The 15,402-nt window shown below is 34.8% G+C and overlaps 1 protein-coding gene across 2 annotated transcripts in view; it reads right to left on the reverse strand.

The window, feature by feature from the left end:
- Positions 1–3,681: 3,681 nt before the first annotated feature.
- LOC128229300 (solute carrier family 12 member 2-like) overlaps positions 3,682–15,402 on the reverse strand; it is a 54,592-nt gene continuing 42,871 nt past the window's right edge. For both annotated transcript variants that reach the window (XM_052941138.1, XM_052941139.1), the window contains 6 exons: positions 14,464–14,658; positions 14,142–14,256; positions 13,723–13,809; positions 12,888–13,005; positions 12,339–12,406; positions 3,682–11,934 (listed from right to left, as the gene is read on the reverse strand). In XM_052941138.1, coding sequence (XP_052797098.1) covers positions 11,799–11,934; positions 12,339–12,406; positions 12,888–13,005; positions 13,723–13,809; positions 14,142–14,256; positions 14,464–14,658 — 719 coding nt within the window. In that variant the 3' untranslated portion in view covers positions 3,682–11,798. The remainder of the gene's footprint in view (positions 11,935–12,338; positions 12,407–12,887; positions 13,006–13,722; positions 13,810–14,141; positions 14,257–14,463; positions 14,659–15,402) is intronic.

Genomic DNA, 15,402 nt, shown 5'->3' on the forward strand with positions numbered 1-15,402 from the left:
CTGTCTTAGCCAAATGTTTTAGATATTTAACTAGTTTCACCTTCAGGTGTCTTGAATGGTCATCAATGTAAACTAATCTGGAAGTCTAACTACGTTTTAAAACGTTTTCAGACATTTTGATTATGCGGTTCTTGTGTTGGTATATGCTATAAAATGCAGCTTGTACATACATGTTCAACCATTTTGTCATCTGCTGGAAAAACTCATCTTCTCAGTTTTTGTTTCGTTTGACAATGTCTTGAAGTCTTTGTGTAATTATCGAAACATGTGTCGTTGCTATTACTAGCTTAGTTTCGTGAGCAGTAGTTCGCCTTTCTGAAGGTATAACACTGCCAAATAAACTGTTATTGTAATAGAGTTTGTTTAAATGTCTGTAGTTCTTTTCTTAGGAGGTCTCATGCAGTCTTTAGGAACACTTTCTTGCCCTATGAGCGAGACTTATCCTGCAGCATTAATTGTTGCAAGGGACGTTTTAGGCATAGACGTATGACTGTCTACATGTTCGTTTTGCCAGAACGATATTTGCCATCAAAGTCAAAAACTTCTAGTCGTATACGCCATCCCTCTAGCGTTCCGTTTCCGTTTGTGAATATCTTGTTTCGACGACCGTCAGTGCCTTGCTTGCAAAACCTTGGGCTCGGTTTGAAACGCAGCTATTTGCACAGCCACTATAGCCATTTACATGATTTACGGAAAACGCAGACAACATGTAACAAACACTAAACGCAGCAAATATAGACATACAGGGAAAATGTGTCAACCTTGTTGTTTTGAAAAATGATGTGGTGACGCATCAGTGATGATTTCGGTGTGTATCCGATCAAGATTGTTTCAGTGTTGTGCGTGTCTATTAGATCTTGCAGGGCAGTCTGCTTCTCGTCCGTCCATTGCCACAGTACGTTCATTTTATCAGGTTTCGGATTGGTCAGTGTTCTTTAGTTGTGAATCAATTGTTATCCGTAGTCCGTCATAGCGAGGCAGCCTTTTACGTCCGCAGTGTTGGATGTTGCTAGCGTGTTCTTGACTGTGTCACACTTCACTGGATTTGCGGATTTGCACATCATCTACACAGCCTTAAAACTCCAGTCGACTTGAGTTGGCTTGACAAACTCGCATTTTGTCTTGTTGGGTGTCAACTGTTTGACTTTGTTCGATCGGGGACATGTTCTAGGTTTTCACCATTATCTTCCTAGATCATAAGCAATGACCCCGTCGACTATGTTTCAAAATACATTACAGACCATGTAAAAGTGAAAAGTTAATGCTGCGCTGTTGTCTCCAAAATTTTGTTTCTTGCATTTATTGAACACAATAATTATTGCCCTTAATTAATGAAAAAATACACACACACTAAACGGTGATATCCGGAGCTATTACCTGATGGCCTAAGGACATGAGTTTAAATATACTCATAGTGAAATTTTCATGAACTGTGTATAACACAATAGTTATTGCCCTTTAATAATATAAATAATTGAAATGGATTAGTTGAACTTCCATGATGTGTGTACAACAATAGTGCTGTGGTGCATGGACATGTGTTGTCAAGATTGAATCAGTACCATCAGAGTTATTGCCCTTTAATTAATGAACTTATTATACTTGAACTTGTACTTTCAAAATGATAACTTTTGTTTTTGCCGAATATAGCATTATCTTTCCTGTTACCCAATTGCAAAGATGCCAAAAAAAAATCAACTTTGTTTTAAAGTATGTTCATGTTTTTGAACTAAAGTATTTTCATGTCTTTGTTCTAAAGTATGTTCCTGCCTATCTTCTAAAGTTTATCCATGTTTTTGTTCTTAAGTATGTCCATGATTTTCTAAAGTATGTCAAGGTTTTTGTTCTAAAGTATGACTATGTTTTTGTGCAAAAGTATGTCCATGTTTTTGTTCTAAAGTATGTCCATATTTTTTTCTAAAGGTGTCCATGCCATTGGTATTATTTATGTTCATGCGTTTGTTCCAAAGTATGTCCATGTTTTAGTTCTAGAGTATGTCAATGTCTTTGTTCTAAACTATGCCCATGTCTGTGTTCTAAAGTACCGGTATGTCTGTTTTTGTTCTTAAATATGTTCATGCCATTGTTATACCGTATGACTATCTCTTGGTTCTTAAGTATGTTCATGCCCTTGTTCTCAAGTATTTTCATGCCTTTGTTATCAAATATTCCCATGCCTTTGTTCTCAAGTATGTCCATACCATTGTTCTAAAGTATGTCCATGTCTGTGTTCTAAAGTATGTCCATATCATTGTTCTAAAGTATGTTCATGCCTTTGTTCTTAAGTATGTACATGTCTGTGTTCTAAAGTATGTTCATGCCTTTGTTCTTAAGTATGTTCATGCCTTTGTTCTCAAGAATGTCCATGTCTGTGTTCCAAAGAATGCCCATGTCTGTGTCCTAAAGTATGTTCATGCCTTTGTTCTTAACTATGTACATGTCTCTGTTCTAAAGTATGTCATGCCTTTGTTCTCAAGTATGTCCATGCATTTGTTCTCAAGTACCTCCATGTCTGTGTTCTAAAGTATGTCCATGACTTTGTTCTCAAGTATGTCCATGACTTTGTTCTCAAGTATGTCCATACCATTGTTCTAAAGTATGTCCATGTCTGTGTTATAAAGTATGTCCATATCATTGTTCTAAAATATTTCATGCCTTTGTTCTTAAGTATGTACATGTCTGTGTTCTAAAGTATGTTCATGCCTTTGTTCTTAAGTATGTTCATGCCTTTGTTCTCAAGTATGTCCATGTCTGTGTTCTAAAGTATGTCCATGCCTTTGTTCTCAAGTATGTCCATGCCTTTGTTCTCAAGTATGTTCATGCCTGTGTTCTAAAGTATGTCCATGCCATTGTTCTTGAGTATGTCCATGCCCTTGTTCTTGAGTATGTCCATGCCCTTGTTCTTAAAACAGTCCATGCCTTTGTTCTCAAGTATGCCCATGCCTTTGTTCTCAAGTGTGTTAATGTCTTTGTTCTAAAGTATTTCCATGCCTTGTTCTTGAGTATGTCCATGCCCTTGTTCTCAAGTATGTCCATGCCTTTGTTCTCAAGTATGTTCATGTCTGCATTCTAAAGTATGTTAATGTCTCTGTTCTAAAGTATGTTCATGCTTTTGTTCTAAAGTATGTCCATACCCTTGTTCTCAAGTATGTCCATGCCCTTGTTCTAAAGTATTTCCATGCTTTTGTTCTCAAGCATGTTTATGTCTTTGTTCTACATGAGCATGGAATGTTGACAATTTTGTTGCAATGTTGAAGAATGTTGCCTTAGTTAAGAATTGTGTCCATATATTATACAATAGCCCTCACATTCAGCTGCTTCTGTTGCCCTGTGGTAACAACCTGTGAGTCAGAGTTGGAATCATCCTGCAGACAGGATTTTCCTCTTTTCTTTTTTCTATTTATAGAATTAATTTCAATTTTTACCTAATCTTTTTTTACATTTGGGATATGTTAACATTTATCTATATGAAGTTTTATTCCTTGTTCATACAAATGTTTAAACTGTGTTGCATATGTTGGTTCAGGTTCAAGATGTAAATATCTTTCCGTTATTTCAGCATTTATAAGCATAATTATAGGTAGGAATGTTTTTGAAATACTGAACTTTAAAAACGGCATTGTTAGAAAAGTTTCTAAAAATGGAACCTGTTGATACAAATGAATAAAGAACAAAACAAACTTTACAAAGAATAGTATTTATTTGAAATGCAACAGACGGAATAGTTAAACAATATTATATACAACTGGACGAATATCATACTTATTGAACTTTAAATTATATCTAGTTTTGTTCACACCAATTGTAAAAATTGTTAGTAGGATTTGGACACTTAAATAAAATATGGACACTTACAGTCACACTGACCTTGACCTTTGACCCACTGACCTCAAAATCAATAGGGTTCATCTGCTGGTCATGACCAATAAGCCTACCTAGTATGAGGTCCCTGGGTCAAAGCGTTCTCAAGTTATTGATCGGAAACCGTTTTTCATGTTAAGGTCACACTGACCTTGACCTTTGACCCACTGACCTCAAAATCAATAGGGTTCATCTGCTGGTCATGACCAATACACCTACCAAGTATGAGGTTCCTGGGTCAAAGCGTTCTCAAGTTATTGATCGGAAACTATGGACACTTACAGTCACACTGACCTTGACCTTTGACCCACTGACCTCAAAATCAATAGGGTTCATCTGCTGGTCATGACCAATAAGCCTACCTAGTATGAGGTCCCTGGGTCAAAGCGTTCTCAAGTTATTGATCGGAAACCGTTTTTCATGTTAAGGTCACACTGACCTTGACCTTTGACCCACTGACCTCAAAATCAATAGGGTTCATCTGCTGGTCATGACCAATACACCTACCAAGTATGAGGTTCCTGGGTCAAAGCGTTCTCAAGTTATTGATCGGAAACCGTTTTTCATGTAAAGGTCACACTGACCTTGACCTTTGACCCACTGACCTCAAAATCAATAGGGTTCATCTGCTGGTGATGACCAATACACATACCAAGTATGAGGTCCCTCGGTCAAAGCGTTCTCAAGTTATTGATCGGAAACCATTTGGTATTCCGACCGACCGACAGACAGACAGACAGACAGACAGACCGACCGACATGTGCAAAACAATATACCCCACTTTTTTCAAAAGGGGGCATAAAAATCACCATTAGGCCAATATAAGTTATTTGCTAGATTTTCATCCATTTTTTTGTTTAAATTGGGGCAGGGGGTATCATTTCATCTTATTTCTATTTTTTCTCATATGACTGTTTCATCATTGAATGTGTTAATGCTCTTTCTAATTGCATGAGGAATCATGAATAAACATTGTTCCCGGACAGTACCGGCCTGATACGTAATACAGAATCTAGTTCAACATTTTTATTTGGAGCAATAAAATTTAAGGGGTGGAAGAAAAAATGAGGCGGGCGGGGATGTAAATCTAGCAATTAATTTATAGTCACCTCATACTTTGTTCTATACTTGAAATGGTAAAGTATGTATTTTTTACAAGTACTTTTTTCTTGTAAGAAAAAAATGAACAAAAAAAACAAAAATCAGTTGGAGAAATAATTGCCAAAAAAAAAATGATGTTGATACCTGAATACATGTAGTTGAAATGCCTATATGCAAAATGAGATTCAATATACAAAGCTGCACATCTGGATGGAATAGTTAAAGACATCCACATCAAATAACAGTGACTCATTTAGTGATACATACAGTCCAAACCCATTGGCTCGATATCACTTGGCTCGATTTCCTCGTTGGCTCGAACTTGATGTAAAGGACCGATTTGTTTTACTCTATATAAGCATTCCCACTTGGCTCGATTATTGCGAGGCTTGAGGTATTATGACCGGTCCCTGGGATATCGAGCCAGAGGGTTTCAACTGCCTAACATGTATTCTGTGTATAATCATATATTATCTACTGGGAAAGTAACTGAAGCCTGTGAGTAAACATCTTAAATTTTGAATCAAAATATGCCAAAAACTGCGTACAAAGCTAACTAGCAACGAAGATCATACTAAAAAATAAAGGCTTACTTTTAATTTAATTTTAGGGCTATTGAACATGTTTTAAATGGAGTGTTCCAGGCTCACGTCTCCACCCAATCACCAACAGATTCACAATTAAACATTTAGAACCAAAAATCCAGAAAGCAGATTACAAAAGCGCCTAATTCCCATTAAGTAATAAATCAACTTGGTCAATAATTGGTTTTAATAAGTGAGATATTAAGCAACTAATGTATGCCAAATGGCTAATACAAAGGCATATGTGAGGCAATTTGCGCTGAACACTAAGAAAGTAAACATTTATTTTTGGTCTTCTAATCTATGAGTCAACGCAGGTTCAACATAATTTATAGAAGACCAAAAATAAACATTTATTATTACAAAGATTATTCTTAGGATTACCTTTTTAACAAACTTATTGCACACAGCATCTTATCTCATTGCACAAGGCATTTGTGGCAAAACTTTTGACAGGGTCATTTAACAATATATATATATATATATATATATATATATATATATATCAACAATACATTAAAATGGTATTATCATTATAATAAAGAGTAGGAGTTTAATGAATTATGGATTATGCATCAAATATCAAACTGTCATTTACAGCATTTTCTAGGTATAACAAAGATATAACAAAAAAATCTGAACAATATTTTTTCACAATATACTGCTTCATTTTGAACACGTTTTATTTTAAATTTACACTCCAAAACTGAACCTGTCAATTGGCATTTGATAAGTATAATGTTTTGTGACTAAGCATTGCTAATTTCTGAGACAGGTATATTTGTATAACAATTTTAAATCGACAATAACAGAGCAAATGGAAATAACTCAAGAATGATTAAAGCCTGAGTAATGCGTAAGTTATTGCTGCACATGTAGGTATTATTGTCTAGCACATTGTATACCAAGTTTCATTTGACTTATGGTCAAGTTTTTGCCCGTCGAAAGACAATTCTATGACAATACCTTGCTTTAACAATACCTTGTTTTAACAATACCTTGTTTTAACAATACCTTGCTATTAATAGCAAAACCATACGTTGACCATATCTTTGCTTTTTTTCTTAAAATAACCTCTCAACCAGTTAAAAGTAGTATAAATAGACTTTGGACATGAGAGAAATCTTTTGGTTATCGGTATCAAATTAAGAATCATAGTCAGCACCATTTATTTATCACAACAGTGGAATTACCTTGTTCTATATAAGGCTAAAGGTTGTTCATTTCAAAATTATGTTTAGTACCATTAATGACATTTACTGGCTCAATCAACATAATATCGATGGCATTACAACATTATAATCAGCAATTTGGTCACATCCTCAATTTTGGTCAAAGAAACCTTTACCTGAAGGAGAAAGAGTACGCTTAACAAATCTACAAATTATGCCATTGAATCATTGGGCCACTTGTTCTTAACTTAGTTCAAGTTAACAAGGTTATTAGCATCAGCGTTGTTAACTCCAAATCATTAAAGCTCTAGAAGTTTAATTGATACACTAGTGCAATGTGGTGTTTCTAACAAGATTTAAGACACCTGATTCAGCTGTACTTGTGCTATGTGGTGTTTCTAACAAGATTTAAGACACCTGATTCAGCTGTACTTGTTCTATGTGGTGTTTCTAACAAGATTTAAGACACCTGATTCAGCTGTACTTGTGCTATGTGGTGTTTCTAACAAGATTTAAGACACCTGATTCAGCTGTACTTGTTCTATGCAAATCCCTGAGCACATCATCAAATATTTCTCCTTTTAAAGTTAACAAAGTTGTTAACTTTAACAAAGTTCTGAACAATCGGCCCATTACCTCTTGGTTAACATAATTATATAATTAAGGCCTGTCAACAATGCTGATGGTTAAAATGCGTCAGTTATCAGGTGGGGCTATCTTTTCAGTTTTCTAAAAAAAAAAATCAAATAATCTTAACCATATCTTTTTAACATATTCATTTGTTCCAAAATACCTTCAACATAAATGGCCATCATTAAGTAAAAGAGACAGACAGACAGACAGTTGGAAAACCTGATATTATTTTGTCTGGATATGCATGTCATGAACAAATAAAACAAAAAACATTGTAAACATTAAGGCAAACAATCTTCTATGAACAATTCTATGAAAATCAAATCCACAACTGAATCTTCAACATAATGCCCAACCTAAAATGTAAGTAAATATCGATAATACATGTACAAGAAATCTAACAAGAAAGCATTAAAGGGCCTGGGCTCCTTTTCAATAAGATATCTTAGTGGTAAACCTTACACTCTTTTATTAACGGGTGCTCAGGTTTAACCGTGAAGTTACGTCTAAGATATCTTAATCGTAAACCTTACGCTGCTTTAGAGTGCTCAGGTTCAACCGTAAAAATCTATGTGATAAATGTCCAAGGATATTTTTTATTGAAACATAGCTTACGACCAAAACTGAGTTACGCTTAAAAAGTTATGATCTCAAGCCTTACGATCATTATTGAAACAGGGCCGTGGCGGTCAGCCAGGGCACGTCGTACCCGTGACTACTGCTCATTAACATTTAAATCTGTTTGTCACCGTTGACCCTTTTCCATTCAGTATCCGCAGTAACACAATGGAAACTACAGGGGCAAGCCCAGAAGTGAAACATTTAATACAGGTACCCTGTTTCTAGGAGGCAATCATTGGACCAAGTCCGTACACAATGTCCTTGAACTTGTGGTTATGGACAAATATATTTTTGCAGTTTCCTTCCAGCTGCTATAGCAACCAAGTTTGTGCTTGGAATTGGAATCCTTTTGTAAACTTTGGTAGAGCTTCAAATAACTTGAAGGATCATTCTTTTTTAGTTTAAAGCATTATTGTTTATAACGGGGAACAGATATCAAGATACCCTAATATTGAGATAAGAAGTAAAATGCCCTTGGTGATTACGGTAATAATTATATATATAATATATAGTGTATAAATGATTACAGAAACAAAACAAGAGTCGGGACATTCAATGAAATAACTCAATTTAATCAAGAAGAAGTAACTCACTTCCATCATGTAAAAAAGTAAGAGCATTCAATGAAATAACTCACTTAGATCATGAAGATATGAGTTAAAACATTATATGAAATAACTTAACTTTTATCATGAACATACAAGTCAGAACACTTACTGAAATAACTCGTTTGGATAATGAACATATGAGTACTAAGAACATTCAATGAAATAACTATCTTTGAAAATGAAAATATGACTTTATTCATGATAAGAACATTCAATGTGAAATAACTAACTTGGAACATTTGTAAGAGCATCCAGTGAAATAACTAAGTCTACCACAACCATGAACTTTATATAATATACAATGAAAGTTACAAGAAATACATTTCTACAGCTTTCTCCACACAACAAAACCTCCCTACCATTGTAAATTCAAGCTAAACAGCATTTCAGCAGAATTATTTATCTGCAGAATTCTCTGTTACAATGGTTCATTTACGTCTGTTTAATAGGGGTTCAAAAGATGTGTAAATTACAAAACTTCAGAACAGTTTCTTTCAAATAACTAGAAAAAATCAATCAAGTATGAACATAGCGCTTATGTATGATTTTTGTTCCAATGACAATTTACTATTTCAGATGCCATTTGTCAGGAACATCAAAAGTCTTTTAATGCTTCTTTACAAAAATCTATTTTATCCTTTAAAGGGACACAATATAGGTTTATGCAAACTATTTTTATTTTTCATGACTTGATTTGTTCACAAATTTTGGCAAGCTTTGGCAATACTTTTAATAGAGCAACTGATATTACGCATGTGCATACATCAATATCACAAGAACCATATTCACAAAGTTTCTCAGTGACTTAGTGAAAATTTTAAAACTTTAAGCAATGAATATTTTAAATATCCTCTTTTTTTCTTCTTATTTATTCATATGCCTTTCTATTTTCATCATTTTGGTTAGCTGATTTTCTTTAAATTCAACTTAGAAAAAAACGTTTTACACAAAGTTGAAATTTTCACTAGGATGCTTTATGAACACGGCCCCAGGCAGTCATTTATAGATAAACATGTTTATTGTAAAGCGGGCTAAAGGTGTTATTGCACTGATGAAAACAATATCATACGGCCCTGCCTTAATCTAGCTTACTTTCCTTATAATATAACTCCATCAAGCAAAAGAGTATCAAAATAATTTAGCTATTTATGAGAAGAAATATTGACAATTGATGTGATATACATAGATACCATCATAATTAATGTTACATATTCAGAGTTCAGTGTTTTGAATTGCACCTGTATGAAACTTTTATTAATAATGGTATTTATTTCATGTACCATACTTGTCATACGCGTGCTCAAACGGACAGGGATCCTTTCCATGGCATATTCACAGACTCTTGGACCATAATGATAATTTCGCTTATTCTATATGAAAACATAAACCAGAGCATCACAGAATTAATGCCAAGTAAGTATAAAAGTCATAGTTGTGGGTCTGATATAAATGTGAGTATTGTATCTGGCCACATGTGTATTATATTATCTTTATATACCGTAAATGACTGGGTATTAGACCCCTTTTTTCCCCTCAGATTTCGATGCAAAAAAATGCCTGCGTATAATACCCAGTAACAATTTTTTTAACTTTTTTACTGAGGTCGATTTCAAGACGAGAGTTTGTTTAGATTTATGTAGAAAGGGATGTTACTTGGGTCATATTGATCGAGTATATACGAGTTTAAACGGCAGATGAATATCGGGATACGGTATATTGTAAGACGTTTATAATTTAAACAAAAATATTTTTCGATTAAAGTCATTCAATATTATTTTGAATAATAAATTGAATTGAACAATAATTAAACTTGCATATAAAAAAGCAAAGTTGGGCACTGTCAAAATATTTTTTTGTCAGTTGTACGAGAAGGTGTGAAAAACTTGACTGCCTTTAACCTGTTTAACATACCAATACTACAAACTGCTGCGATAATGGTCTTGTTTTTTCGCACTTTGTCACATTCTTTATTCTTTTCTGTAGGTGTTGACATTTTGAGAACAAACCTGTACAATATAAGGTTTTTGCATAACTTAACTTTTCATTCTCGACAGTTTATCATTGTATGGTTTTAAAGATAACCGTCGCCATTTTCACGAAAAAAAAAAATTGTTGTCACTGTCATCAAACATGGTGGCCGAAAATGCCAGACGATTTGACATCTTTTCTATGCGCCTTTCAACCAAAAACATAGATTAAAAGCTTGGACTTTTCACAGATTTTTTTCCCTGCAACTAATACCCCCTATCGTCTTATACCCAGTCATTTACGGTAATGGTTTTGAAGCTATGGCCAAGGTTTGAGTTTTTACAGTACAACAATGTTGATGCTGATGAAAAACAGAAAAGCTAAAAACTGAGCTTTTTTTGGTGTATAGCGGTATATTGGTTGTTATTTTGTAGATGCCGTACCTGCTGACATCAACATAAGCCTTGACTGTAGTGTTCTTCTCTTCGTTTTCACATCACCTATTCTTACTGACAATTTTGGTAAAGATTTTCAATGTGATATATGTTTTAAAAATGTTATGCCATTGTCATCTTATAGGAAAAATATAGTAAATGGTGAGCATTTGATTCAGGTTTGAATAAGGGCTGGACATTGATTACATATCTACATGTTTATTGCAAATATTCAGTGGTCTAGAGCATGCTGTTGCACAATCAGGGGTTGGTTTTCAAAAACATGGAAAGATAATAATTAAATATCACATAACAAAACATCCGTTGCCACTGGCAGCATGGTGATGCTGCATCTAAGTCCGTTCATATGGTTATGTATTTCCACAGCAATCCTCATGAAACTATGAAATCTAAAGGTCATGTCCATTACCAGTTTACAAAGTCACACCATCATTAAATGCGAATATAAAATGTAGAAGTAACTACAGTGCTGGCTTGATCCATGAGTACACTTAGGCTTTAGTTGTAGAATGTAAGAATGCTCTGCCTCTAATTGTAGAATGTAAGAACGCTCTGCCTCTAGTTGTAGAATGTAAGCACACTCTGTCATTAGCTGTAGAATGTATGTACTCTCCATCTCTAGCTGTAGAATGTAAGCACGCTCTGTCTCAAGTTGTAGTGTAATTACGCTCTGCCTCTTACTGTAGAATGTAAGCACGCTCTATCTCCAATGTAGTATGTAAGTACACTGTGTACCTAGCTGTAGAAAATAAGTACGCTGTGTCTCTAGCTGTAGAATATAAGTACGCTCTGTCTCTAGCTGTAGAATGTGAGTACACTCTGTTGGTTGCCACGTAGCAGAAGTATGGGGGGCATATCCCTAGTGAGGGTATCGAGCCAGGCCATGTACAAGCTGCTGGAACATGTGCCCTTCCTTGGCACTGGCAAGGTCCTGCAGGAATAAAACACCGCTGTCAAGCTAACATAGTCTTCAGGTTCATTTATCTTTATCATTGAGTCCCATGATTTTTTATATATATCTTTACATTATATTGAAATTTGAAAACTGATCAATTGGAAAAGTTCTTAAGTTTATGGATTTCTATGCAGGAAACAGACTTGAGTGTGATTTCATATAATGCTTTTGTCACAATCAAGGACCATATTGCAATATGAAATAAAAAATCAGTAACAGAATTTTATTGTATTCTTATTACATTGCCGGTATACACAGGTTTAAAATACTATGAGAAAATACACGAGAATGTCTTGGAAACAGGTACAAGACCACTTGCAGTGATTTTACAAATCAAGGGGTTATCACAAGACTGTTCTTGAGTTAAGTTGTCTACTTACATGACAATAAGTGATGCATTTTTCGAGTGTTCCAACATCAGCTCTCGTAACCGAATGTGTCTGTTCGTCTGGAAAAAAAATAAGTAAAAGGGGTATTTTTATAGTTAAAGGTAACATAATAAGGGGAATTTTAAAAGTTTAGGCAGTGATAAAATAAAAGTGTATGGATATTTGTTGATTGACTTTATCATGGGATGCTTTCAATGTATTAAGTAAAGGTTAAAATATCCATAAAGTTATGTATGAATCTGTGTGGCCGAGTGGATAAGCTTTCGGTTTTCTATTTTTTCCTTGACTGTACCATCCTGGTTCCGACTAAAACTAGGTGCTCTTTTTATAGTTCAATTGATTTTTTTTCTGCAATATTTCAGTATCAAAGTGGGAATAAAAAATAATGTATGAGTTTTCAGATTCTTTATCAGGAAAACTTATATTTGGTGCCAAAAACATGAGTAAGTCCCTTTAAGGAAACAAATGTTAGACAACAATGCAATGCATGTCACCCTGACAGACATATGATACACCTAACAGGTTTCTTCTTCAGCCAACCTTTTCTTTAAGAAGTAACATCTGATCCTCTGTGGTTTTCCATGGGAATTCTTCCGCTGTCTCACCACCATCCTCATCTAGGATGTTTCCCTGGATCAGCTCCATAAACTCCGCCTTGCTGTGAAATAAATACACACACAATTATATGGTCATTCAAAACTGATATGGCAGCTCTTGACAAGCTTTAACATTCATGGGTTCTAACAGATGATACATGTAATTGTTGATCCTGAAAAATAGCCTGGTGGGGGTGTTTTTTTTGTGATTTAGTATGTCCAAAGCAGGGTAATGGGGCTTAAGTCCCTTTTGAAGTTGTTTCCAAAATCATAAATTTTTATTTTGAGGTATTTTGAGGTAGTTCCTTCTGTTTCAGATGCAAATGTATTCCCAAAAACATTCCTAACAACTATGCAATAGACTGCATGCAGTTAAAAGCTCTCCATCCTGACAACAGGATTAATCTTAAAACTACAATACATACGAATATATACTTTTAGGAATTTGAACCCACATCAGAAATTTGAAAAATACCGGGTAGCATTTTTAATATGAAACAGCCCAAACAACCTTGGGCTCATATTCAATATCGTCTGGACTCTTAGTCTGATACTGAGACTTTTTTTATTTCGTTACTAAAATGATACTATAGCAGCAAAAATTGCTGCATCTGTCACCAATAATATGGTTTACAATCTTATATTACAGCATTTAAGGAATTCAGTTGTCTGAGCCCGAGTCTGAAACTCAGAATGAAGACATTTGTGAATATGGCCCCTAATTAACCTGCCGATATTTTGTATAAAGTAAAAACAGAACTGTGTGTAGTCTAGCCCACCTTTTCTCCATAGGTTGTTTGCCAACGTCCGTCATGATCTTGATATCCTGACATTCAATACGGAACTTGCTCAGAAGCTGCGCCATTCTGCAAATACAAATGAGGCCTTTCCTTTATCAACTGAACATAAATAGATGCCACATGCTAATGCCAAAGCTGATCAAGTTTCTCTATGACTTTACTCTTGAAATGTTTTTACCTTTATGGTAATTTCACCAAATGAATGTTTATGTTTTGAAACATGTTATTCATTTAGCGCAGTTTGATACCCTTAAACTTTTCCAAGCATAATGCTGGAATAATGGACAAGAATTCTGTTTTTCAACTAGAGACTTTTGCAGATTCTGAATCAACTTTAATGTAGCTGATCTTTACACTGATTTACGATAAATGAATCCATAGTGAACATGAATTATTACTGTTTCTGCTCTCTGACAAGTTCCCCGCGCTTGGTTCCGGCAGTAAACACACGCAGTCCACAGTTCTTCCACTGTGCCTTGGTCTGCAGGATGTATGGCAGTAGCAGCGTCAGTCCTGTAACATCCAACAAACAGCGTACAACCAAATTGTTCATTGTTAATTTAATGCCACTTACATATGCCTTAATGAAATTTGTAAGATTCATACATAAATACAGATTAACGATTTATTGTAGTTTACCATACACTTGCAGGTAAATTTCAACAATATGGGATAAATTCCTACTATGGAGAACAAGAGTGACTGTTTCTTCATTCTTACCTCCATCATCGAAGAGCCACCAGACATCAATGGTTCCCTTCTGTTTCTTGTTGAAGTATAGCGAAGCATCCACCTTTGACAGACTTCTTGCATAACTTAGGGCTGTCTCTTCCGGCGTAACCATCTCGTGTGTCTCAACCTCTGGCGTACTATCACGGCGACTTGGTGTATTGGGCGGACTATCATCCTCGTTCGCTGAAAATGGACTTTTCATCATAACAATTTGTAGAATTAATATTAAACCTTCCATACTAATTCAGTGTTACAAATTCAGACATTTGTAATAGTTAATGTACACAATAGGATAAAAAGTAGAAGCAAATTAATATCTATGTACTCATTTTTTATACTTAATATTATTTGAATAGGCCTTTTTCTCATAACACATAGAAAATACTGTCAACATAATTTTAATCATCTTTTGATAAAAAATGGATTCTATAAGGCCAATATAAATTAATTGCTAGATTTTCATCCAATTTTTCTTTAAAATGGTGGATGGGGGTGATGTATCATTTTTTTCTTAGATGACTGTTTTACCATTAAATATGGGATCATGTTTTATCTTATTGCATAAGGGACCATATAAATGTGTTTCTTGACGAACCACAAACATGACCCTAACAATTCTGCTTTTCTACATGTGAATTTTATACATCAACACCGTATGTATAAATAAACGCCATTCCTGGACAGTTTTGGACCGCTACGCAAATAAACCGAACCTTGTTCAACATATTTGAGTCAATAAAATTAAAGGGGCAGTGGTGGGTGGGTGAAGGGGGGTATGAAAATCTAGCAATCAATTTAAAGTCGCGTAACATTCAAAAGGTACATCACAGCATTGACATCATATAGCATGAACATGTTTCATGCAGTTTGAACCATAGGGAACAGAAAAAGAACCATGCAGACTATAACACACTATATCTACAGAAG

The sequence above is a fragment of the Mya arenaria genome, chromosome 3 (genome assembly GCF_026914265.1).
Source record: "Mya arenaria isolate MELC-2E11 chromosome 3, ASM2691426v1".
Lineage (NCBI taxonomy): Eukaryota > Metazoa > Mollusca > Bivalvia > Myida > Myidae > Mya > Mya arenaria.